Consider the following 25419-nt stretch of genomic DNA (forward strand, 5'->3'; position numbering starts at 1 on the left):
TCCCGTCCCCTAGGCCTTTTGGTCCTTTCTGCATTCTCCTGTGGCTTCCCCACTTACCACTGTGCATATTTATGCCTCCATCATCCCAGTGGCTTAAGAAAGAAGCGCAGGGCACAGAGCACAAGGACTGGGAGTCTGCTATGGAACACTGGACAGCTTATGACTGTTAAGTCTTGAGTTCCTCATCTGTAAAACAGAAGTAATACCAGCCACCTGGCAGGGTGGTGGCTGTGAAAATTAAATTAGATCATTTATTTTTAAAAAACAGTTAATGAGGTACCTGGCTTATAGGTGCACAATCAATTTAATTCCTTTTCCAGTGATCAGATTCTTGGTAGGACCTTAATAAATATTTGTTGAGTCAACAAATGAATAAATAAACTAATTAATGAAACACACCAGAAGTTGCTCAAGAGACCTCACTTTTATTTAGTGGCAGGTGGTTTGGGGGTTTATAGACCAGTAATTTTTTTTCACTTTTCTCATTTATCCTGTTAATATGGTGAATTACACTGATTGATTTTTAAATTAAGGTTTAATATTCATGAAAAATTCACACTTTTTAGTATATGTTCTGAATTTTAACAAATGCTTACAGTAAAAAAAAAAAACACTACTACGTTCAAGATTTAAAAAAAAAAAATTGCTAATTCCAAAATTTCCCTTGTTTCCCAATACCCTTGCCTGGTTTTTATCAGAGTTATGCTGTCTCATAAAATAAGTTGAGGAGTCCATTAATTCTTTTTAATTCTATAGCCCTGTAAAGGCATGCCAACATCTTTTTGTCAAGAAAGTCCTTTAAAGAAATGAATGACTATTTATTATCAGCCTTCCCCTTTTAAAAGGCCTTTTTAATGCCAAGAATGTAGGAGAACTCTAATTTAAGAATTGAGAACAGTCCATTAAATTGATGAAACTGAGCAGGGACTGCTTTAGGAAACCACAGGGAAGATGAAAGAGCCAAGAGTCAGGAGACAGGGGACACGGCCCTGTGTGGTCAGGTGATCTTGACACCCACTGGGCGTCGGCGTCCTTATAGGTGCAGAGGTGGGCTGGGACCAAAGGTTCAGGGGCTCAGACAGCTCTCGGGTCTCTGATAGAACAGGCTCCTTGGGGGCCAGCAGCGCCCTTCACCTCTCCAGCCAATATTCCCCAGTCTTTTTTGTGTCATTGACCGTTGTCTCTGACCCTTCTTGTTGGTTAGGGTTTGCCCAGGCTTGGCAGAAATTCTCTGTAGCCCATGAGAGGACATGCCAGCCAGGCTTCCCACATGTAGTCTTCTTGAGTGCGTAAGTGAGAACGGAGGTCTCTCTTCACTCGCACTCCACACCTAAAGACAGGCCCCCTGGCAGCCCTGGGGACTGACTGCAAGGAGGCAGCTGCCTTGTGGCCCTAACAGAATACAGACAGTAGGGGTGAATAAGATTCGTTTCTGCCTGACTCAGAGTCTAGGCCAGGAGTCAGCAAACATTTTCTAAAAAAGACCAGATAGTAAATGCTTTTGGCTTCTTGGGCCATACTGTCTCTGTAGCTACTACTCTACTCTGCTGTTCTAGTGCACAGCAGTCGTAGACAATACATAATGGGTCAGCCTGTCTTTGTTCCAATAAATCGTTAAAAAAAACAATAAACTGTCCTTAGCTTGCAGGCTGTTCAAAAACAGGCAGCCGTTCAGCTATGACCCTTGAACTGTGGTTTGCTGACCCCTGGGTTACTACTCAGGATGTGGAAATCAACCTCACCTCCCTCTTCTTGGTGAATCTTGGCATTTTCACACTCTTCCCACTAGAGGGCACTCAAGTTCAAGTTGGGCATCCTGGGCTGCCAACTCTGGTATGACCCAACCTTACAGTTGGGAGGGTTTGATTTTTCCCAATTCTGAAGTACCCTCAGCCAACGACTTCTTTCTGGGCTATTATTCTCCCCCATGTTTGTGGAGCTGAAACAAATTTTGCGGCAGTCAGAGGAGAGCTCTCAAACAGGTCTTGGGTGCATGTTTTAATAGCAGAGGCAGGTGGAGTGGTCATGGAAAATACTGGTATGCTCAGTGAAGAGAAGTTTGGCGGATGCCATTGTCATAAAAAATAAAAACAAAGAGCAGCCTTCAGCCCTCTCAGTGGCAGGATCCTGGCCCCACGGCGTGCTTGATGGTCTCTTGCCCAAACTATCACGAAGACATTAAGTGTTGCTATGTACAGAAGAAAATATTGCGTTATAGGGAGAGGATTTCTTCCTGTTCTCTTTCTCACCCTGCTACCCCCACTCCTACTTTTATGAAGTGCAAATGGAGGCCCTAGGACCAGGCAAGGGAAGAAACTGACAGTTGCTTCCTATGTGGTGAATGGACACATTCCTGCTTTAAGGCCAGAATCTTCAGTACTGAGGGGTTTTTCCCCTGGAAATGAAAGCTAACGTCCTAGAATGACAAAGTCCCAGGAACAAACAGCCTGAAGGAAGCCACCGTAGTTCATGGTGTGCACTCCTGTCTAAGCGCAGGACTTTCTGTGACCTGAAAGTTGGAAGGACTCTGGGAAGAAGGGGTCAGCGTCATTTCTAGTTGTCTATATTTATCTTGTCTCTGAATCTTAAAGGGCACCTAATTGCACAAAAGAAATGCACCTAAAGCAGCATTTAGGCTAGAGATGCAGGCTGCTTTCTAATAAATATCTGTGATGGTTAGTGGAATCTGTTTCTAGAGACATCTGAAGGGAGCAGGAGCCTCATTTCAGCCTGGGCAAGGTCTGTTCTGCTTGAAGGCTGGGCTGTCTTTCCAGGCCCAGAATTCTGTGAGATTGAAGATGTGGATTTGGTGACTATTTGCTAAACACAGAATGCCCAGAACTGTGCCCCCTTTCCTCTGGACTCTCTCCCCAGTCCTTCCAGCCCCAGTCGTGCTCCTTCACCCCTCACAATTTCTCCCTGCCCCTCATATCGCTAGCACCTGCCTCTTCCTCCCACCCACAAGCCTGAAAGTGCTAAGATGGGGCCTGACACATCACCGGTGCTCTCAGTAGATGGGCGAGGGCGTGGCGATCATCAGCGTCAGGGCAGCAGCAGCCCTGCTGAGGACAGCGCTCACATCCCTGCCTCTGGGTGCTCCTTGGGCTGAGCTCTCCTGTGTTTCCATCCACAGAGCAACCCATCCAGTACGCTCACTCCACCTGCCAGGGCGGCGTGGCCGAGCTCCACATCCAGGATGCCCTGCCGGAGGATGAGGGCACCTACACCTGCCTGGCCGTGAATGCCTTGGGGCAGGCGTCCTGCAGTGCCCGGGTCACTGTCCACGGTAGGAGTCTTGGGGAGCCTTCTTAAAGCACCTTTCCTGTAGACATGTCTGCTTTGGAGGGGGGGCAGGTAGAGGAGATGGTCCCCAGGAGTTCACAGTGACAAGGGTCTGCCTTGGGAGGTGGACCTGCAAAGACCACCCCGCTCGCACACTCCCTTACCCCACCTTGACTGGGGGAAGACGCAGAGGGAGGCGAGAACGTCCTTGGCTCAGGAAGTTCTGAGTCTGGTATGAAGAAGAACTCACCAAAGGACGAGTTCGGAGGAGTACCCACGTGTCCCCATAGGGCTTAGGAGTACTAACAAGTAGCCCTGTGAGTGCAGAGCACCCTCAGTAACAGAACGTGGGGATCGGGCCTTCCGGAGGGTCACAGGCTATGTCCCCCTTCCTCAGCCCCCCTGCAACACACACGTCCTCTGGACTTGTTGTTATACCTCCCCAGCCCAGTGTCCCAGTAACCCGATGACCATGGTCATCCATTCCTCAGGTCCAAGCACTTAATCCTAGGCCATCTCAGAGGAGCCACAGGGCCCATGACTGATGTCTGGGCTGTGGTGTTGACAGGCTTGGTGACAGGTCCCATGAAGGGCTTCTGGGGCCTGCTTTCAGGCAAGCCTAACTTTCCACCTCACCCTGGGCCCGGGCCACTGGCTGTTTCTCCAGCCTGGCTCTGTCCCCCCAGCTCCTTGCGTGACGGGATCCTGGTCTGCTTGGACCGGGTGGGGTGTGTTCTGTTTCCCCCAGCAGACTAGCAGGAGCCCTCGTCTTCTCTTTCTTTGTTTCCCAGTGCTCAGGGGTCCAGGAGAGAGTCCCCCCCTGCAATGTGAGCAGCTCCCTTCCTTGGGAGGCTGCAGGAGATAGTGTCATTGAAAAGGGAAGGAAACAAACACTTGCTGGTTACTGTGTTAAACACTTTCTCCTGACCTGTATTATTTCATTTGAACCTCATCAGCCCTGGGGGTAGTGCTGTCCTCAGTTTTTCACGGGAGTTGTCTAGCGGTCTCAAGAGGCTAATGTAACATGCCTCCATGCTCTAAACAAGGACGTGAAGCTGGCCTTTCCCACCTAGATTCTTGTGACTTTGAAGCGGGTGAACATTCCAGTGCCCCGCATTTATTTCAGAGTGTGCACGAATCCCTGGCCCAAAGAGGGAGGCTGGTCACTGTGGGCTGAGTAGTGTCAATCCCTTAGGGATAAAGGAACTGGCGCAGATTAAGACGTGGCTCTGCAAAGCTCTCCTCTGGGAGTGGCCATGCTCCCTCAACCCCCCCCCCCCCAGTTTCTCTGAAGTGCCTGGGTGTGGAGTGTCATCCACGAGTCGGTCCACCCCTTCCTTCCAGGAAGCCCTCCACTCAGGCTGGAGCCTCTCTGTGGCCTCTGGGAGTCTGCCAGCCGGCATTCCAGGTCACACACTTACCATAGAGCTCACCTCATAGTTCTAATTACATGGCTTTTTGAGGGACCTCAGGAAATTGTGATAATGAGATTTATGAGGAAAAGAGAACAGATCTGAACCGTGTCTCCTGGGGGCAGGGGAGCGGCCTTCACCTTCCCCCACCACATCCCTCCCGGGAAGTTCTTGGTGGTCAGCTTGACCTTCTCCAAAGTCCAGTAGTGAGCAGAGGGCTTCAGAATGGTCGATGGGCCCTGTGCCTCAGCTTTCTGTTTGCTGAACTTCTCCCTTGTTAGTTTCAGCTAACAGCCCGGCTGAGCCACTATCTATCCCCAGCTGCCTGTGTTTAGATGGGATTAGAGCAGGCATTCCTAACCCTTTTTGCTCCATGGACCCTTTGTAGTCAGGTGAAAACCGTGGACCTCTAAGTCCAAACTATACTGTGTATTATTTAATAAGTATATCACACCCGCACCAACACATCCCCACAAGAATAATGTTTTTTTGAATTTAAATTCAAGCTCACGGACCCCTTGTTAAGAGCCCCTGGATTAGAGAAACCCAGCTGAGCTTATAGTCCTGCTGGAGGTGGGGGTCTCCGGGGCCCTTCTGCTTGCCCTTGGGGCTGTGGAAGGGGTGGGGCTGGCACGATCCCCTGCACAAGCATGCTTTTAAGCAGAAACAGAGAGGCCCTAGACAAGCACTCTGCCAGGGTGTTTGGATTTGTTTTAAGAACAGCACAGCATGAGTGAGAACCCGCTCCCGGTATGGGGGATTTACTGGCCTGTGAAGCCAGACAGAGGCTCAGATACCATAAATGGTGAACGAGGCAGAGAGATGCAGCTACTTGCTCAGGCCCAGCAGCCTTGGACTGTTTTCTCCAGAGGATTGGGGGCAGGGTGAGCCTGGCACAGCAACACCTCCGGTGTAGCATCCCAGGCACCTGGGAGGCTTGAGTCTGTTTCCGCACCATCCTCAGTGGTGGAGTTTTTCTTACTTTACTGGCAGTTCCTCTGGCTCCTGGTCCCCTGGGGGGTAGGGAGATGATTGCAGCCACAAAAGCAGAAGCATTTGTTCCCTACTGTGCCAACCTTCTGTTCCCACCTCTCCCCGAGCTGCCCAGGCCCAGCCTTTCACTTCCCTTAAGTATGGCTTCGGGCCATATTGGGGGCATGGGCTGTAGCGCCAGTCTGCCAGGGAAAATATCCTAGTTCCACTGCCCGACAGCACTGCAACCTGGGCCCGTTTCTAGACCTCACCTCTTCTGTACAATGGGTACTGATCACTATTTGCCACCCAGGACATGAGGGTGTAATGAGTTAATATACATAATATGCCTAGAACGTAGGAAGTGCTCAGCAAGTGTGCACTATTGTTATAATGATGTCCAACAGAGCCAGGACCTTTACATGAGATAAAATAGTGAAAATACCAAGACTGATGAGTGGTTTTTACTAAAAGATCGCGTTTATGACAGTGGAGATGTTTTTGTTTTGTTTTGTTTTGTTTTGGTCAGGGGAAAAGAGAACCAGAGATGGGAGGTGCTGGGCAGATACCTAAAGACATAGTCTCTTGCATGGCATTCCATGGTCTCTGGCCACAAGAGGGCGCTATATTGCAATGCATCTCCCAGTTATCTGACTTCCCCAGAGGAGCCGTTTTGGGGGGCCACTCTGCTCTAGGCAAGCTTAATCTGAGAGTCACTAGATAGTTTACTGAGGCCAGATGTGAGGACTCTTTCTCACCTCTAGCTTTTTGCCAAGGTTTTGCAATCATCCAGAAATTGCTGGCCTGGCCCTAAGGCATGTCTGCAGCCACTCTTTCCTGCTTTCTCTGCCTCCCCTCCTCCATAACTCTCTCCCTGCAAAAAACCCTGGCTAATGCCCACAGATGGCACTTCCTCTGGGAAGGCTTCCCTAAGCACCCCAGAATGAATTCTCTTAACACCCTTATGACTGCACTTATTTAGCAACAAATCTTCATTGACCCATTGAGCTTTGTGCTAGGAGTTGTTGTAGAGCAACTAGGATGGACAAGGGCGCTGCCCTCATAGTGCTTCCCTTCTGATGGGGAGACAGACAGTAATCAACACCTGGCTTCATTTCAAATAATGATCAGTGCTATTAAAAGAAAAAATATGAAGAAAAAAAAAAAGGAAAGCAGGGTATGAGAATAGCGAATGATGAAAGGGATAGTTTTTCAGTTGAGTGGTGAAGGAAGGCCTCTCTGAGGAGGTGATCTTTGAGCAGAGTCTTAAATGAACTGGAGAAAAGAATGTCCCAGGCAGACAGAACAGAAAGTGCAAAGGCCCTGAGTCAGAAACAAGGTTGGCCTCGTCAAGATGGCCTGTGCAGCTAGAGTAAGTGGGCAGATGGCAGGAGTGGTAGACTATGAGTTCAGAGAGGGAGGCAGGGGTAGATAGTGTGGCACCTCCAGGAGTATGGAGGAAGCACTTTATTCTATCTGAAATTTTTCTCTAATTGCTGGTTTAATTGTCTTCCCCTGCTAGAATGTAAGCTCCCTGCAGGCAGGGGCCATGTTCACTTTTGCTTTTGGACAGGACCTTCCAAATAAGCATGTATTCAGGTGAGTGAATGAAAGAACAAACTGGAGTATTCCCAGAAATGCAGGAGGAGGCATTTTCTTGACTGTGTAATTGCCTGGGGCCTCAGTGGTCATTGGAGTGTGCAAGAGATTTGCAAATTAACTCAGTAGTCCTTCAGCAAACATTCCTTCTCTTCCTCTCCCAAACTGGAAATGGGGATGAGGTGGATCCCAACTATAAATAGTTAACCAGGCAATGAAAGTCTTCCCTTCTGACCCAGGATAGAGCCTAAAGGATGATTAATCCAAATTCCTGTAGAGCCTAGGAATATCTGAAATAGAGTAAATATTTCACTAAATCTGGAGCGAGTCTTTGATGGGGGGGGCTTCTTTGGGCTAGACTATTTTGAATTTGTCCCCCACCTCCCCCACACACAGTGTCTTGGTCAAGGCTAAAATTCTATTAATAACCTGCTGATTGTGCCCATTTTGACATAGTTTCTCAGCCTAATAGTTTGTTTACTTTACTGAAGGCCTGCTGGGCTTATTAGAGGCAATGAAATTCATAAAATGTGGGTAAGTTGAAAAAAGACTTAACCTCTAGAATAAAAAATTAAATCTAATAAGCATATTTATCAGAGTATTTGTTTTGATGAGGAGCCCTAATGAAGATAGCAGACATTGGTAAAGTCAGCCATTTGGTTAATAATTAAAGCATCATTAGAGGTACATTTTCAAATGACTAACCTCTGTTAGGCAGCTTTGAGCAGTGACAGCCTCCCACCTCTGGAGAAGATCATTTTAATTGGAAGATACTGGCTGTTTCCTCCTCTCTTCCCAAGTTATGCTCAGATACTTGGATATTACATAATTTATCCAGATGGTTTAAAGCATGAATCCTGCCCTCCATGAGCTTAAAAGCAGTGAGAAAAATTTCAGTACTTATGTTGGCTAAAGAGAAATTTATTGAAGGAATGAATAAACATCAGTTTTAATTTGTCTTTATTTTATTTTATTTTTAAGGGACTTTAGTCTACCCAAAACATCTGTCCAAAAGTCTTTTAACTTCCAAGAAGGCAGGCAATTAATTAAACGTTAAATTCACTTATAACCAACATTTTCATTTTATGTAGGTTGAATACACAGAACTGGATTTGTGTACCATGTTTTTCCTTTGTTGTTGCAGAGGGACCTCTGATTATATATGTTTGCATTTGTGTCTGTAACATAGAGTTTTAACCTCATTTTACTAATTGAACAATTATTGCATTTTATAACTGTCTACTTCTATAACCCATTGTAGGTCATATCTTCCATTTACTTGCTTTAGAGTCCTTGGTCAAGAATGCCATCCAGAATTATAGCTTTGTGTTCCTGGCAAAAATGTGATCCATGTTAGGACAGTGTGGTGGAGAGAGTGGTTTCCAGGCACTCATCGGGAGGGAACATTGGGGTGGTTTGGATGCTATACCTTTCAGTTTGGAGTTTGATTATAACTTCTAAGACAGCAAGAAGGCCAAGGTTACAATGATCCCTGCTCTACCAACCCTATCATTATTGGTCATAGATCTTTTTTGGGGATGTCATGCATCACTGTTTCCTTTTTTTTTCTGGCACCCTTCTCTTCCCATTTGCTTCTTAGGTTCTAGACAAGTTACTCGGGGAAAGGAGGGCCAAAAGAGAGCAAGGCCATGGGAGGAAGAGACTTTTTTTATGCCACAAGAAGCAGCAGTTTTGCTGACTCTCCAAGGAGGCTCTATCTGGTTAGGAGACAGACTTGGAAGGAAATTCAAATGCCTCCCTGAGAATTTACGGCTTGTATAAATGACCTGTGTTTCACTTCAGCTGGGTGGAAGTAACCCTCCTTTGTCCTCTTGAGTTTAAAATCCTGGAATTTAGGAAAAGGAGGAAGGTGCTCCATGATCTCTGGACCATGATGGATTTTGAGCATCAAATAAAGGAAGAGGGGAGGATTGTGTTTCCATAACTCCCATTCAGTTGATGATTTATTGAATTTCCATAGTATAACAGGGTTTGGAGTGAATAGTAGTTTGCAAAGTAATAACTAAGGAAAATAGTTCATGTTCAAAGCTTTAAAAAGAATCTTCAGCAGATCCAAGATAAAGGAAAGCATTTTCCCTCCCCACTAGCTATTCATTTTCAAAGAATATGTGTGTAGAAGAGATGCCAGGAGACTGGGGGCAGTGAGGAAGTAGGAGAGGGCTATTCCACATCCATTTTCATTCGGTGACACTTGTCATCTCATAAGCCACTGACAGAGAGAGACTGAGTCTTTGAGAGTGGGACTTAATAAACGGCCGTGACAGCAATAGGCAATATCTTCTCTGGAGGGCAGCGCCCCTGGGAGCCCCTCAATTGTCCGTGCGGTGGCTGCCAATGTTCTGTTCCTGTCTTACGTTTCTGTCTCATCTGTCTAAATACATTAAATAACATTGCACAGATTTTCATTTTAATCTGAACAAGTTTCCTATGAGCTAGAAGCCTGCAGAAAGCCATTTTCAAGGAAAACATTTGTCCTCATAGTCAATGTGTAAAAAGATGCATATAATGCCTATTAGAATCCATAAACTCACGGTGTCAGAAAGCAGCAAGTTGGCTAGTAAAAGTTGGCAAGTGAAGAAAACACTTCTAAGAAAAAATTCAGAACTGAGGTTGTTTTCCCTGCTCAACTCATAGCAAAAGTAGGGCTTTAAAGAAAAGAACAAACTTTTGGGAGAATTATTGTAGTGTGGAGGGAGACACTTAAATCATAGCCATTATTGTATAAGGATTAGTGAGAAAGGTAACAAATTGCACCTATTGGGTAGGTATTTAAATCTTTCTCTAAATAAGAGTTTTTCCAAATATAACACTGGATTAGTATCATTTAGCACTAGTGTTTTTAAACTAAAAGTACTTGCAGTTGTGTTTTAAATAAGGAACATTTTTTGATAGAAAAAATCTAATTGGTTAGAAAAGCTAGTTTATTTTATTTACTTCTCGTAACAACTCTGTTTCACACTTTCCAATTGATTCCACTTTACAGATGAGGAAAACTGATGCTCCAAGAGGTTAAGGTTAATTTAGTTAAGTTAGTTGCCCATGTATCCCCACTAATAAGCATGAGGACTGCTCCTCCAACTGCTTTAGCCCCTGTGCTTTCTACTCTGTTACCTGGGACCCCGATAATCTGTTGGCGCTTTTGCTTCACCAGAGCAAGGATGTCACGTTTAGGTTTATGACTAGGAACGGTCTTCAAAAAAAGCTTCTGAAGAGGTAAAAGGATAGCAGAAATGTCCAGGCAGGAAAAGCTGAGGGTCAACAGGGTGGAAAGAGATCTCTTGTTCTCTCTCTCTCTCTCTACCCCCTCCCTCCCTTTCTGCCTCTCTCCTTCCCTTTCTCTTCTCTCTTCTCTCCATTCTTCCTTTTCTCCTTCCTTCCCTTTCTCGTGTCCTACTAACAGCTTTAGTCTGTATGGCATCATTTTTACTTGTCAGTAAGTTGCTTTAATCTTAGTGTCTTGTCTTCCTCATTGGAGGGCAGACCTGATCCTTTCCCTTTCTCTCAAATGGAACAGTGCCCCCAGTAGACAGTCAGTCGGCGTGAACACCTGAGTGAGTGAATGGAGAGTCCATTGGCCAATACCAGGTACCAGAGCGACAGATCCTGTGGCTGAAACAGCCACTTTAACTCTTTAATCCTAGGCCAGTAAATCAGTCCTTTCTGGATTCCAGAAGGTGGACCCTTCCTGGGCCTGGGCTCAACAGAGCAGCAGGAAATCCAGCTGTGGGGAAAACTCGGGGTCTCTGTAGTCTGGCTGCACTTCAGCTGGGTAGCAGATCTGTCACTGGATCCCAGTGAGCCCTCCCTTGCAGTTTGTGTGCCATGGCCTGTCTGTTCTCGAGACAGGGAGGCTTGGGCTCCCTGAGGCAGCATTGCCAAAGGGGCCTCACCCCTCGGGTCCTCCTGCCCCAGCCTTAAGCCAGGCCTGTGCCAGATGAGAGCTAAGGGACCACCCAAAGCAAATTTCTAGGGTAAATGGTGACCCTGGCATGAACACAAACAATAACAGAAAGCCCCCGACAGATTTTGGGTGGCCAGTCTTTCTTCTCCAATTCAGCCCAGTGTAGGGAAAATGCAAAGACAGGCGCCAGCAGGCGGCAGCCTCATCTTTGGTGGCCTTTTCAGCCCCAGGATCTCAGGTCAGGCCAGCTTCCTTCTCGAGCCTCAACTTCCTCAGCTGTAAAATGGGACAGAATCTTTCCACTACTTTAGAGGATAGCAAGGAGAGCACTCAGTGAGCTGTGAAAATGCTTTCTAATCGAAGTGCTGAGTGTTGTAAGATTTGTTATAATTTTATCTCAATGGCACCTGTTAATTCCCTTTCAGATCTCTGCTTGAATAGATTTGAGTCTCGTGGTTTGGGGAATTTCCTCACTGAATTTGTCCAACCAAGAAAGTCACTTGGAATAGGGCAAAAATAATAATAATAATAATAAAGTATTTTTTTATGCTTACTCTGTGCCAGATATTTTGGGGGCTATTTTACATGTTAGTTCTTTTAATCATGTAAGAACTCTGCAGAGGGTAAGTATTACCACCAGTTTAGAGGAGAGAACACAGTCAGAGGCTTAGGTTAAGGAACTCACTTCAGATCCACTCAGCTCGTGACAGATCACAGCGAGAGCCATGAGCTAAGAAAGCCAGTTTCTATCTTTCTCTTCTTATTTTACCGCGGACCATACAACAGTGAGCATAAACTGATACGTAGTCTATAGGCCACAGATGACCCAGACTGATTGGTATGGCTTTGCAGTGTAGTGATATGCAAACACACACACACTGCCCTTTTTACCTGGCTCAACTCCACTCTGCTTCAGTTTTCCTCTGTTGTCAAAAGTCCAGGATGTGGGTCAGCAGATCACACACTTGTCCTCATGGAGAGTTCACTGTGGGCACCATTGGAGAAGGCTGGGTCCCTGTGAAGCAAATGCTCCATGGTAAATGAAGATAATATTAATAGCATATGGGCAAACTGGGTCAGGGTATATGGGAATTCTTTGTATTATTTTTGTACTTTTTCTATAAATCTAACATTATTTCTATATAAAAATATATTAAGAGACTGGTCTATGTAATTCATCCTGGACGCATCATGAAAAGGCCTGGGTCCAAGCCCAGGTATGACTGTAATTGGCTCTGTCGCCTTGGACAAGGCACTCTGCCTTTTTGAGGCCTGGTCTCTCTATCAGTAAAGCAGAGGAGTGGGATTGGGGCAGGGGTTGCAGGATTCTAGTAGGGCTGCCTTAAAGGAAGCCAATTGCCCAGAAACTTGAGATCCTTGCTGGCTCCTTGATCCCAGTGTGAGTGTGTTTGTAGGGAGGGTTGTTGGCTTTCTCACCCAGTGAAGACCAGGGCTGGGTTTAACTGGGGGTGACTCAGTTATTCACCGTCATTCAAGTCCCACGTGATTCACCCTGCACCCTCTGGGGAGAGCTGATACAACCAGGACCTCTGGCCCCAGCTGGTCTGAGAATGCGTTCATTCTGGACATTTACTCCCTGTCATTTCCTTCTCCCCTCCATTCTTGCTGCAAGGTTTGGGGGAAGAAAGGACAGGGTCGGAGGTAATGGATAACAACTGGAACTAAATCCCTACCACCACAGGGGCCAGGTCCCTAAATGCCGTTATTCTCTCTCGCCTCTCTCCTAGAGGGGGTGCAATGAAAATTTGTTTTGCAATCTATTTTGAGATGTATCCCATGATATTTTTAAGCAACACATTTGTATTCCTAGCAGTTTTTGCCTCAAATCATATAAAAATGAGTCTGCCGTTCTTCGGTGAGAGAACAGTCTCTATTTGTTGCTGATAAACTTACTAAGTAATTAAGCCCGAGTTGGCGGTTGTGGCCACCTCATGCAAATGTCATTGACAATGAATACTTTCACCTAGTATTTTCACATATTATTTCCTTAAGACTCCCCCAAATCTTGTGATGATACTATTATTACCCACATTTGACAGCTGAGGCAGTTGAGCTTCAGAGAGAGGCCATGGCTTGCAAGGCCGGGCTCCTGCCTCCGGGGGTAGATTTCCAATCTGTTTCTCGACTCCACAGCCACAGGCAGACACACAGACTTGCAGGGAATCAGGGAGCTGTGCTGTGGGGGTTCCCAGGCCACCCTCTCAGAAATGCTTCTGAGCTGCAGGCAGAGGGAGGTGCGTGTATGATTTTAGGTCCCAAAGCCCCAGGCAAGGAAACAGGAGCAGTGGGAATAACTGAGAGAGGGTTGGGGACAAAGAAAAGGAGGCCGCTGGCTTGAGAGAGGACTGAGAGCTTTTCATGTTCCTGCAGCTCCTAGGAATAAGAGCCACATTTGCACCGAGCTCTGTAAAGCTTGGGGCTCAGCTGAGGTAGCAGAGAGGCAAGAACAGGGAGTTCTCTAGAGACGCAAAAACATTTTGTCCTCAGTCTTCTCAGTCTGTGCAAGACAGGAAATTCCTCAACTCTCTCGAGGCCGCCAGCTTTCCTGATGGCTGCGGCCCCGTCGGGGAAACGAGAGCTGGCCTACCCTACTGTCCCCCAAGCCCACCCTGGGCCCTTCTGGCAAGGCCTCCTGGCTGCCCTCCTCCAAAGGCTGTGAGGCCTGAGCGGGAGAGGGGGTTCTGTGGCGGGCAGGGAGCAGCAGAGTCCTGGGGTTTCAGGCTCCTGGTCAGGCACCAAGGGAGTTTCCCTTCCTTGACTGCTCACATGCTCCTGCTCCATGCCCCTCAGACTGCACCTGCTTCCAGGGAAATCTCCCTCCAGATTCCTGGACCCTCCCAACCTCTCCCCATCCACATTTCCAGAGGCTCGGCTCAGAGAACTTTGCAGTGGGCCATAGTTTGTTTCCAGTGACAGCAAATAAAAGCTCAGTGGCAAATTTGGAGTTAGGCCTTCTCAGGTATATAGAAGCACCCTGGAAATAGCCTCCAGGGGTTCAGACTGACTAGTTTTGTCCCAAACTTAGAGTTTCAGTCTCCGTTTATTCTTTTGCATTCCCCAACCCTCACCCCCGCCAAAACCAACATCAACGACAAACAAAACACAAAAAAATGGAAAGGGAATCATTGGAAGTAACGAAGGTGAACAGTCAGAGAGTGGGCATCTGTGTCTACTCATCCTGCCCCAGGGCTGAGCAGGTTGTCTGATTTCCTGTGTGTGCAATATGACAACCCACTCAACTACTTTGCTCCTGTGAAAGGTTCAGTGTCCAGCTGGAGGGGGGTTCCAAGCATACTGGAAAGCCTGTTTGTTAATCCAGCCCCATCCTGGACTGAACCAGAGTGAATGGGCCAGCCCTGTGTTCAGAGAGTTGTTGTAGTTTTTGTCCTTGATTAGCTAACTGCTTTCTCTCTCTCTCTAAAAGAGAATTTTTTTCCAGTTTTTATTGTTGTAGTACTAGTAAACAATAAACTGTACATATTTAAAGTATTTAATTTGATAAGTTTTTATATATATATACACCCAGAAAACTTTCAGATATCTCCATCACCCCAAATATTTCCTCATGCCTCTTTGCAATCCAACCCCCAAACCATGTCTCCAGACAACCACCAATCTGCTTTCTGTCACTATACTTTGCAGTTTCTAAAGTTTTGCATAAGTGGAATCATCCAGTATGTACGCTTTCTTTGTCTGGCTTCTTTATTCAGCATAACTAGTGTGAGATTTATCCACGTTGTAGCATGTGGCAATAGTTTATTCTTTTTTTGTTGTTGCTGGGTAGTATTCCATTGTGTGACAATTTGTATCACAATTTGTTTATCCATTCACCTGTTGGTGGACATTTCGGTTGTTTCCTGTTTGGAGCTAGTATGAATAAGCTGCTGTGAGTCTTTATGTATATGTGGTTTCATTTCTCAAGAAACTGCCAAGTCCTTTTCAAAGGCACCATGTTACTTTCCCACCAGTAGTGCATGTGAATTCCGGTTGCCCCACATCCTCATCAACACTGACACTTGGGATTGTCAGCTTTTTGAATTTTAGCCTCTCTAGTGTATGTAGTGTCTGGCTTTCTTGAGGTGCTTAAAATCTTATAAGAGAGCAATGGAGCTCGAAGCTGTCATAGGAAAGAATGAGGAGGTGCTTCAGTTCTGTTTTATGAAAGGCACAGAGGTAGAATATTAGACAGAAAAGCAAGATGCCAATCATTGTTTTTTTCATTTTTATCATTTATTTAATTACTGTTTCACTTCCTTCAAAGAATAAAAGAATATATATATTTGTTTGTATATGTCATATACATAGACCATCTCTGGCAAGGTGAATAAGAAACTGAAAATTGGCTGCCCCTGGGAAGAGCCGCTGATAGATGGGCTACATGGATGGAAGGGAGACTCTTCGGCACTTTGAGATTTTGTGCCATGTGCTGTGTTTCTTATTCAAAAAAGTAAATAAATTTTAAGGGGAAAAAATCTCATAAGATGCCAAGTATCAGCTTCTCCTCAAAGTTCTCCTGAGGAAACAGAGCCTGAACTGGGCCTAGCTCTACAGAGGTCTTGTTGCACATTTCCTGCTATTAGGCACAGCCAGGCCAAGCACCTCTTGTTCCTGATGATTTCCCAGGCCTCCAAAACTCTTTATGTCTTAGCAGTCAGCTTTCCAGGGGAAGCTGAACCTCAACACTGGCTGGCACCAAGTAGTCATTTAGTCTATGTTTGTTGAATGAGTGAATAAATACTCAACCCACATCCTGTCGTCTACCACACAGAAAAGAAGAGTGACCAGAAGAGTGCATACCTTCTGCCTGTGGCTGCCAGCAAGCCTGTTGCACCCACCTTCCTGCAAGGCCTCTCTGATCACAAAGTCATGGATGGAAGCCAGGTCACCATGACAGTCCAGGTGTCAGGTGTGTCTCTGCATCTCTCTCCTCAGATTCTAGGTGGAATGGTCATGTTTGTATTATGGCCATTGCTCCCCCAGGACCACAGGTCATTAACCCACCAGAAAATTGACATGAGACTATTGCAATGGACCCAAAGAAGTGGAGGCCTCTTGACTTCTCTTTTTTACCTCCTCTGGGTAGGATCCTCTGGATTCAAGACTAAGGGATCCAGAAAGAGAAGGTGGCCATTTCTAGAGGAGAGAGGGATTAATTTTAAAATGGTATGACCAATGTAGCTGGTTGGTGTTTGAAGACTGGTACAAAGTCATGTTATATGAGAACTTCCTGACTCTCAGAAGACATTCTCAGAATATTTAGATAGATATTCTCTACCTAAATTTTAAGGTGAAAAAATAAAGCAGAGGTCCTTCTAGAACAGAGGCAGGGGTCACAAGAACCTGTGGTTAGCATCACAGTCTGAGATATCACAGGCCTTGCAAGAAGTGAGGAAGAGAAGCCCAGGGAAGCTCCTGGCATGGAGATCTCGTGGCTGGGAGCATCTGTAGTTTACCATTAATTGAATACATTTTCCTTAGCCACTGATCAATTCCTCTGACAGCCTGAAGGTCACCTGCCTGGTTTTTGGTTCCTCTCGAGCTGTAGAAGCAATAAAGAGGAGCCACAAGGAACCCACAGGCTGTCCCGTTTAGCAATCGATCCTTGGATGAACCCCCTGCTCCTGCAGGCAGGAGGCAGCCCCATGCAGTCCCAGACAGTGGGCTGGCCTCCCCATCCTCCTCCACAGCCTGTGAAGGAAACAATGCAGCTACCATGCTGCTCGCAGAGCCCTGGAGTGGAAAGATGTTGGAGATGCTCCAGCCTCCAGCATGTTCTGTCTAAAGCATCCAAGACCGAGGGCCCAAACCTGGTGCCTCGTGGGCTCCCTCGGAGCCCATTGCAGGGGCCTGTTGCCTTGTCCTGACTTCTCTCCATGTGGCTCCTCTGCAAGCAGAGCAGAATGCTCAGCTCTGACCACAGAGGGACTCCTCACAGGTGGCCATTGTTTTATACCCCAGCAAATTCCTAAAAACTGCCTAAGAGAGAGAATGGTAAAAACTGAAAATGCTATCCTCCCTGAGCAGCATTTAGAAATCCTGGGTAGCTGATGCCCATCTTTACCTGGGATGACATTTCTGTGGAAACGAAATAGTAACTCACCTTTCTTTTTAGTGAAAATTGGCACAGGAATGGCTGAGGTTAACATTGCATGGGCGTGAGTGTACTCTGTGAGGCAGTGCAGAGCAGAGCAGAAGATACTTTGTTTGAGTCCAGTCCTCCAGTTACTGCTTAGTATCACCAAGCATCAGGAATTCTAATTTTAAAAACCATTCTTCACGGGTCTTCTTTTTCACCTCTGAAACCATATTTTTCACTTCTGGATTCTTTCTCGTTTCTCCAAGTCTGTTGTAAAATAATAATTATAACTAACATTTATTGAAAGTTTTCTTTGTGCCAGGTGCTATCTACTTTAAGATGCTAGTCTAGTGGGTTGCTAAGGGAGGTTGTATTAACTCATTTCATCTCTAACAAACCCATGGCATGGATACTGTTAGAATCCCTATCTTACAGATGGGGAAACTGAAATGCAGAGAGCTGAGTAAAGTATTGGTCCAGTATTACAGTATGATTAAGTGCAGAGTTGCCACATGGCCCAGGGAAATACCTCCCTACCAGTCCCCCTGTCCTTTTACACCCACCCTCCTCCGGCCCAGGGAATCCGCCTCCGGAGGTCATCTGGCTTCACAACGGCAATGAGATCCAGGAGTCCGAGGACTTCCACTTTGAACAGAGAGGCACTCGGCACAGCCTTTGTATCCAGGAGGTGTTTCCGGAGGACATGGGCACGTACACCTGCGAGGCCTGGAACAGTGCGGGGGAGGCCCGCACGCAAGCTGTGCTCACTGTGCAAGGTGAGGCTGACAGCGATGGGGCAGGACAGGACGGGGGAGCGTGGGGAGGGGAGAGCGTGGGGAGGGGAGGGAGAGGGAGGAGGTTGGGGGAGGGAGGCGGGGGAGGGGGCTGTCAGGCCTGTCTGAGGTGAGGAAACCACTGGAGCCTGCTTCATTCCCACTGCGGTCCCTCTGCCCGTAGGTCCCATTCCAGCCCCAGAGGCCAGCCTCCCACCCTCCATCCCAAACTCTGGCTGAGTGAGGCTGCCCTTCCCTGCCTGTCTCTGCTGCCTCTAGGTTACTGATGACAAGCAGCGTGGAGTGCTGAGAGAAATCTTGTAATACTTGCAAGACCTTGGCAATAATAGCATTCTGCATTGAATTATGGGCTTGTTAGGCTCCTTGCCTTCAGAGAATTTATATTTAAAAGGAAAGACAAGTTAAATACATATAAAACCGGCAACAATTCTTTTTTTATGTATATATTTTTATTTATTTTTAAAAGATACTTAGATTACATAAAATGTTACATTAAAAAAATATAAGGAATCCCATATGCCCCACTCCCTACATCTCCCACCCTTCCCCGCATTAACAACTTCTTTCATTAGTGTGGTACATTTACTGCAATCAGTGAACACATTTTGGAACATTGCCACTAAGCACGGATTATAGTTTACATTGTAGTTTACACTCTCTCCCACTCAATTCTGTAGGTTATGGCAGGATATATAATGACCCGTATCTGTCATTGCAGTGTCACTCAGGACAATTCCAAGTCCTGATAATGCCCCCATATTATACCTCTTTGTCCCTCTCCCTGACTTCAGCACCTCCCAGGGCCAATGTCTCCATGTCAGTGATATAATTTCTTCCATTGCTAGAATCACAGTAAGTATATTGTAGAATACCAGTAAGTCTACTCTAGTCCATATTTTATTCCCCAGTCCTGAGGATTCTGGGATGGTGATACCCACTCCACCTCTAATTAATAGGGGGATTCGATCCCATATGGCTGAGGGATGGGACTCCCTTGTTTGCAGTTGTAGACTCTCTCGGTTTCTTGGTATGGTGGTTGTCCATCCTCACCTCCTTGTTAGTTGTCCTAGGAGAGTCCAGTGGACTGGAGAGTAGGTATTGCAACTCTGTTGTGGCTCAGGTCCCAGCTGGCGCATGGACAGCTCAGAGATTCAAGCCTCTTGGACATACACCTACCAACTCCAGCACCAACTATAGGTTCAAATAAAAGGGACAGGAGAGGCATGTGTAGAGAGGTCATATCTGAGTCCAACTCTGTCATACTTGGGAGCACAAACTCCAAAGTAGGGCCCACTGACAAAGCACCAACCTCTGGAACTCTGCCATGATTGTAGGACCTGGGTGTCTCCAGAGCCTTCAGGAGCCCCACTATTTGGAGTAGTATCTACCTTGATAGTCTATGAGATCCTGCGAAGATGTGCATAAGCAACAACTCTTAATCATACACATCTGATGCAGATCTTTAGAGCCAAGCCCAGTGCCCCTTGTACCATCGGGGCTACCTCTCCTTTCCTTAGATATAGAAATCCACATTAATATTACCCTCACATTAATATTACCCAAGACAGACTTGAATGAGAAGGATGTGCTGTATTTGTGTGCCCAACAGAAGTGATTTCTGGACAAGCTGTTATTTGGGCAGCCTACTCTTCCACCCTTCACCACCATGGAGTGTTGAGAGGATGCTGTCTACTGAATGGCCTCCCTCTCTAATGCTACCCTTTGCCAATTTCCAGAGCCTCAGGATGGCACCCAGCCCTGGTTCATCAGCAAGCCTCGCTCAGTGACAGCCACTCTGGGCCAGAGCGTCCTCATCTCTTGTGCCATTGCTGGAGACCCCTTTCCCACTGTGCACTGGCTCCGGAATGGCAGAGCCCTCTCCAAAGACACGGACCACTTTGAGGTGCTGCAGAACGAGGACGTGTTCACCCTGGTTCTAAAGAATGTGCAGCCCCGGCATGCTGGCCAGTATGAGATCCTGCTCAAGTGAGTCTGCATGCCCTGCCAACCTCCTGTAAGCCCTGCCTCCCAGCTCTCTGCTCCCCGAACCTGGGAAGCCAGAAGCAACACAGACTAATGCACGGCTTGGGCCTCAGAGCAAAGGAATTCAATTCTGTTGCTGCTAGCGAATTTTAGGGTTTTTTTTTCCTACTTTAATTCAGCATACATTCATTGACAACCTTTCCTTCTGAGCTCAGTTCCCCCAGAGTCCTCTGTCTTATTTCATTTTAGGTTTTGTTCCCTCGTTATTTGGTGTATGGAGAATATGGAGGAGGGAGAAATAAATTAAAACTGGAAAAGCAGGAGGCTAGAGGGCATGTATTAGTTATCTGCTGCTACATAAAAAATTAACTCTAAAACATAGCTTAAAACAACAAACATTGATTGTCTCATAGTTTCTGTAGGTCAGGAATTTGGAAGAAAGGCCCTGGTGATTTTGGCTGAGAGACTTACCTGAGGTTGCAGTCAAGATTTCAGCAGGGATTGCAGTCCCCTTAGGGCTTGGCTGGGGCTGGTGGATCCACTTCCGAGATGACTCAATCACATGGCTGTTGGTAGGAGGTCTCAGATCCTTGCCACATGGACCTTAAGTGTTCTCATGCATGACAGCTGGCTTTCCCCAGAAAGAGTGGTCCAAAGGAGAGAACAACTTAGAACCTTCAATGTCTTTTATGAGCAACCCTTGGAAATCACATACCGTCATTTCTGCCATTCTTTAGAAGTGAGTCACTAAGTATAGCTCAAATTCAGGGGAGGGCAGTTAAGCTCTGCTTCTTGAAGAGAAGGGTATGGAAGAATGTGTAAACACTTTAAAACCACCTCAGGGTAATTAACTATCCCCATTCCTTTTTCTCTCACCTTTTTAAGGTCTTGCTAGATTACATGAGAAGAAGGTAAGCTCCATGAAGGTACACTGCTATATTCCCAGTGCCTAGAACAGTGCCTGGTCCACAGTAAGCATTTGGTAGACTTTTTAAAATGACCATGATCCAGAAATGTTCTTCCATCCTTTAAAAAATGCTCTAACTCTTCAAATTCTCTGCTGACCTGGGTAGATGAAGACATGACGCCTGCCCTGGGTCCCAGGCATTCAAGAAGAGCACTTGTCTGTAGGCTGACCCTGCAGATGGCAGGTTGTGACACATCCTGAGGCTGGTTAGACCTGCCCTTGCTCAGTTGCCTGATCATTTTGCAGAGGCTAGTTCTCCTGAACTTTATCCCTCCCCTGTCTTCCCAAGACTCTGAGATACAGAAGGGCTCTGTAGCCTTGTGCCATGATGGAGCTTTGTTCCTGCAATAATTGCAAATGCCAGTAGGCACCCTACCCACTTGGGTCCTTACTGGGCATGTACTTTATTCTTGTATCAGTTAGCTTTTTCTACATAACAAACCACTCCAACATTTAGTGGCTTTAAAAAAATAGCCATTTATTATTTCTTGGGGTCTACAGGTTCTGCTAGACAGTTCTGCTGATCTGGGCAGGGCTCAACAGATCTTGGCTGAGCTCAAAAATACATCTGTGGTCAGCTGATGGGATGGCTGTGGGTTGGCTAGCCATCATGTTACCATCAGTGGTATGCTCAGAATGTATCAACTACTTTGCCTTATGCCTGAACCAGTTATTATCAGGAAGACAAATCCCCTCCAAAATAAGGCAGAAAATATATACTCACCTTCATAGCCTTGTACAAATAATGGAGGTTATTGTCTGTGAAAATACTTGCTTGTCTGTATAGACAGAGTAGTACTTTGAGACCATACTCACGCTAATCAAGACAGACATCCTAGAGGAGCTTTTAGTGGAGTTTTGAGGAAAAAAGAAAGGCTGTGGCTTGACAAATGAGAAAAGGTGTGCCAGTTGAGGCACTGGAGGATAGGCTGCGTCGAAAGGGGGTAGGGTGGGGCAAAAACAGAACAAAGGGCTGTGGGCAGTGTGCCAGAGTGGAGGCTTGCACTGGAGGTCAGCAGGCAGTCTCTGTGGCCAGCTTGGCTACTCATAAAACATACTCTGTCCCAGCTGGAATGGGCTTCAGAAGTTCTGTGGTCTCCTCCTCATTTAATAATGGGGAAAACAAGGTCTCAGGGTCAGGGACTTGCGACCAACCACCCAAAAGCTAGTAGCAAAGCCCAGGTTAAAACCCTCGTCTTTTTACTTAAATCAGATGCCCTTCCATTCCTTGCGGCGAATCTCAGGTACCCTGGGAACTTGGGGAACCTGGGAAGCCACACTGGATTCTTCAGTCAAGCAGCCAGCGCTGGCCTCTTTTTCCTCCAAAAAGTCCAGCCTGTTCATTCCTTTGGGAGGCTCTTGCCCTGTCCTTTCTTTTGTCCCCAGCTGAGAAGGAGCAATTCAGTGGAGGTTCTTCTGGGAAAGCTATGCCAGGCCTACCAAGGACCTTGTTTCCCTCTAGCTTTTCTCGTCCTAATAGAAATCAGACCGAGGCCCAAGGAGGATGATTGGATGGTGGGGAAATAGCCATGGTTAGGAAAAGGGAAGTAGGTCCTGTCTGTTTCTGCTAAATTTGTGGGGTAGGTATGGGTGGGTAGTTTTTCCTCCCTCCATTAGCTCTTGTCTCCTGTATCCAAAGGAGGGATGTCAAAAAGTCAGCTTCAAATTCCAGCTAAAATATTTGAAAAATAGATACTGGTTAGGAAATTTGTTCTCTAAACTAATTTTGCATATAAAATTCTTTCCAGAATTGGCTGATTCAATATGGAATGGGGTCCAAGGATTTGTAATGGAAGAGTGGGCTTCTTATTCAGGTCTTGGGAAGCTGGGACAAAGAGAGCTCTGTTAGGTGGTAAAAGGTATACGCTTATAGTGTGACAGCCCCGTATCCTCTGTGGCACTCTGGGGGATTTAAGGGGACTCAGCTTCAGCCTCAGGCTTGATTTTGTATTAATAACTGGGTGAATGCAGATGCCAAAGTCGTCCCCAGGTTAGGTTATCCTGGCAGTAGGTCGCAGGTGGGAGGCCTTTCTGACCTTTGTAGGCTCCAGAGGAACCTATAATAAACCTTTAAGGCCTGTGGGAGAGTTCATTTAATGGCTGTAGAAATGGTTGCCTCCTGGTAACCCCCCCCAAAAATGATCCACTTAATGAGCCTATGTACCCCAAGTTCTCTATCTTTCTTCTGCCCTCTCATATTCTTCAGGGATTCATCGGGTGAGGTTTGTGGGTAGGTTGAACAGGGCGTCTTGAGGGGATTTTCTGAGTTTGTGCTTCTTTCCTTGAGGGCAGGTAATGAAAAACAGAAGCCCTTACCTGCTTCCACCAAGAGGAGATAGAGCATCTTCCAGCTCAGGGGACATGGCTCCCACATTTAAAGCCTCCGAGGGGTTGCCTGGGTAACGCAGTGCCACCTGGGCAGTTTCTGCTCCTGATTTTTGCATCTGGGCTGTGCTCTACTTGTGACTGGAGGAAACTCAGCTGAGGAGATGTCGAAAAGGGCTACTGGGAAAACACAGCCCTTGGGCCTCCTGTCCTCCTGCCCCACACCATCCCCAGGCACCACACGATACGGTGTTTGAGAAGAAAAGTGGGTAAAGAATGGCCTGGCAGAAGTGGGGTGCCGGGGTCTGAGCCTCAGCCCTGTGGATATTCGACAAATTGACCTAAGCCCCATAAACCTTTGTGAGTTCTCACAGTGCTCTGAGAATCTCTCCAGCCTTTCCAGGGCCTGACCCTTAGGAAGGTCTTAACTGATGTCTGCTGAGCAAAGGAACACCCTGGGCCCAAAAGTCCCCAGGCATAGGTTCCCTGAACCTTGAACCTGTGCCCTCGGAAAGCCTGAGCCTTGAGTAGGAAGAGAGCTCAGGCCAGGAAGGCATCTGCTTGGCATCACCTGGGGCAGTCAGAGGGCACTGGGGAGAGGGACAAAGGAGGGGGACCCCGTCATGTGAAAGGAGGGCTGGAGCACAGCAGAGATCAACCTCTCCTTGCTTCAAGTGGGCCCCAGGGCCCAGGGGTGAGCAGCAACCCCCAAACCCCTGAGACTTATTTGCCACACCATGAGCAGCTGCCTCTATCTGCCCCGGAGTTGGCCCAACACTGGGAGCGAGGCCGGGCAAAATGAAGTAGGTACCCACATGGGTTCAACATCTGTGAACACATGCTCAGATGCCTGTCCATGTGGGTATGATTTATACATGTGAAAATGTTCTGACACGTGGATGTGCAGGCCCAGGGGCCTGCCCCACGCGTGTGTATGCATGCATGTCTGGTACATATATATATACATAGCACACAGAAACTCACATCGTATCCCAGAATAGATTTGTACTGATGAGCACAGGATAATGCGGTAGAAAAAGCGCAGGACTTGGATTCTCCTGGACCCAGGTCCCAACCCGTTTCCCTACTCCTTATAGCTGGATGAGCTTAGGCAAATAACCCTTATGAGCCTCATTTTTCTTACACATAAAAATGATGCTGATCCCTACTTCACAGAGTTGTTAGATGATTAAAAGGCATGCGTCAGGTAAAGAACCTGCCACGGAACTTGGCGCTTCTGAGGTTGGATCTGAGTTATGTGTTGACCCCTGCAGTGCTAGCAAGAGGGCCACACCCAGGAACCTGGAGAGTCCCAGGGCTGAGTCACAGAAACTCCTGAGCCTCTTTTCCTTGTCTTTAAAATGGACTTCGTAATCGCTATAAGCCCCTGGGAATAAGAAAGTCATTAGGAACGAAAGTCATGAAAACTGGGGGATGCTGTTAAAAAGCAGAGCCGGTGGCTCTCAGAGGCTCCCCCACCCGCACCCCCGCTGGCTGGAGCTCAGAAACGCCACGAGAGGGCGGCATCCAGCCTCCTCCCCCGCTCTGGCCTCGCACCCCAGGGAGATGGAACAGTTTTAACAAGGGGGTGCACGGGCGTGGAGAATCTGGGGCCTTCCTTGCCCGAAGGAAGAAGAAAAAAGTTCACCCATGTAGGAAGACACTTATTAGGTTTTTGTAATACAAAAAGTTCTGATCTGAGCCCATCAGCAGATGGATGGGGCTGGCGGGGCAGGGGGCATCATTCCATGAGCAGAAGAGGAATCGGAGTTGGGGGAACATCGTGAGGAGGAGGAAGTCACCTCTTCTGTGTTAAGGGAGCGGGAAGGCCGACTCAAGGTAATCGGACAGGTGCACAGGAGCCTCGCTTTCCAGCCTGAGCCGCTCCATTACCGACCCCACAAGTTTAGGCTTTCTTCTTCTTTTCTATGTATTTGTTTGTGTGTTTATTTGTTTCTTGCATAATATGCTGTATAATACAATATAAATATAATACTATATGATAAAGTGATTAAAATTATAAAATACAATATTATACAATATTTAAAAAGGATAAAACAGTCTTA

The 25419-nt window shown here is 46.8% G+C and overlaps 1 protein-coding gene and 1 long non-coding RNA gene across 4 annotated transcripts in view; one reads left to right on the forward strand and one right to left on the reverse strand.

Moving 5' to 3' along the window:
* The window catches only part of MYLK (myosin light chain kinase), a 344455-nt gene that overhangs the window by 239828 nt on the left and 79208 nt on the right, over positions 1 to 25419 (forward strand). For all 3 annotated transcript variants that reach the window (XM_023590948.3, XM_023590949.3, XM_012528021.4), the window contains 4 exons: positions 3134 to 3286; positions 15977 to 16114; positions 17863 to 18060; positions 19815 to 20064. In XM_023590948.3, coding sequence (XP_023446716.2) covers positions 3134 to 3286; positions 15977 to 16114; positions 17863 to 18060; positions 19815 to 20064 — 739 coding nt within the window. The remainder of the gene's footprint in view (positions 1 to 3133; positions 3287 to 15976; positions 16115 to 17862; positions 18061 to 19814; positions 20065 to 25419) is intronic.
* LOC105746820 (uncharacterized) lies at positions 134 to 20774 on the reverse strand. The gene is made up of 4 exons (XR_002798119.3): positions 20533 to 20774; positions 17309 to 17551; positions 12079 to 12202; positions 134 to 228 (listed from the first exon to the last, which is right to left on the reverse strand). It is a non-coding gene; the product is annotated as an uncharacterized lncRNA (long non-coding RNA).

Source organism: Dasypus novemcinctus, chromosome 4 (assembly GCF_030445035.2).
Source record: "Dasypus novemcinctus isolate mDasNov1 chromosome 4, mDasNov1.1.hap2, whole genome shotgun sequence".
In the NCBI taxonomy this organism is placed as follows: Eukaryota; Metazoa; Chordata; class Mammalia; order Cingulata; family Dasypodidae; genus Dasypus; species Dasypus novemcinctus.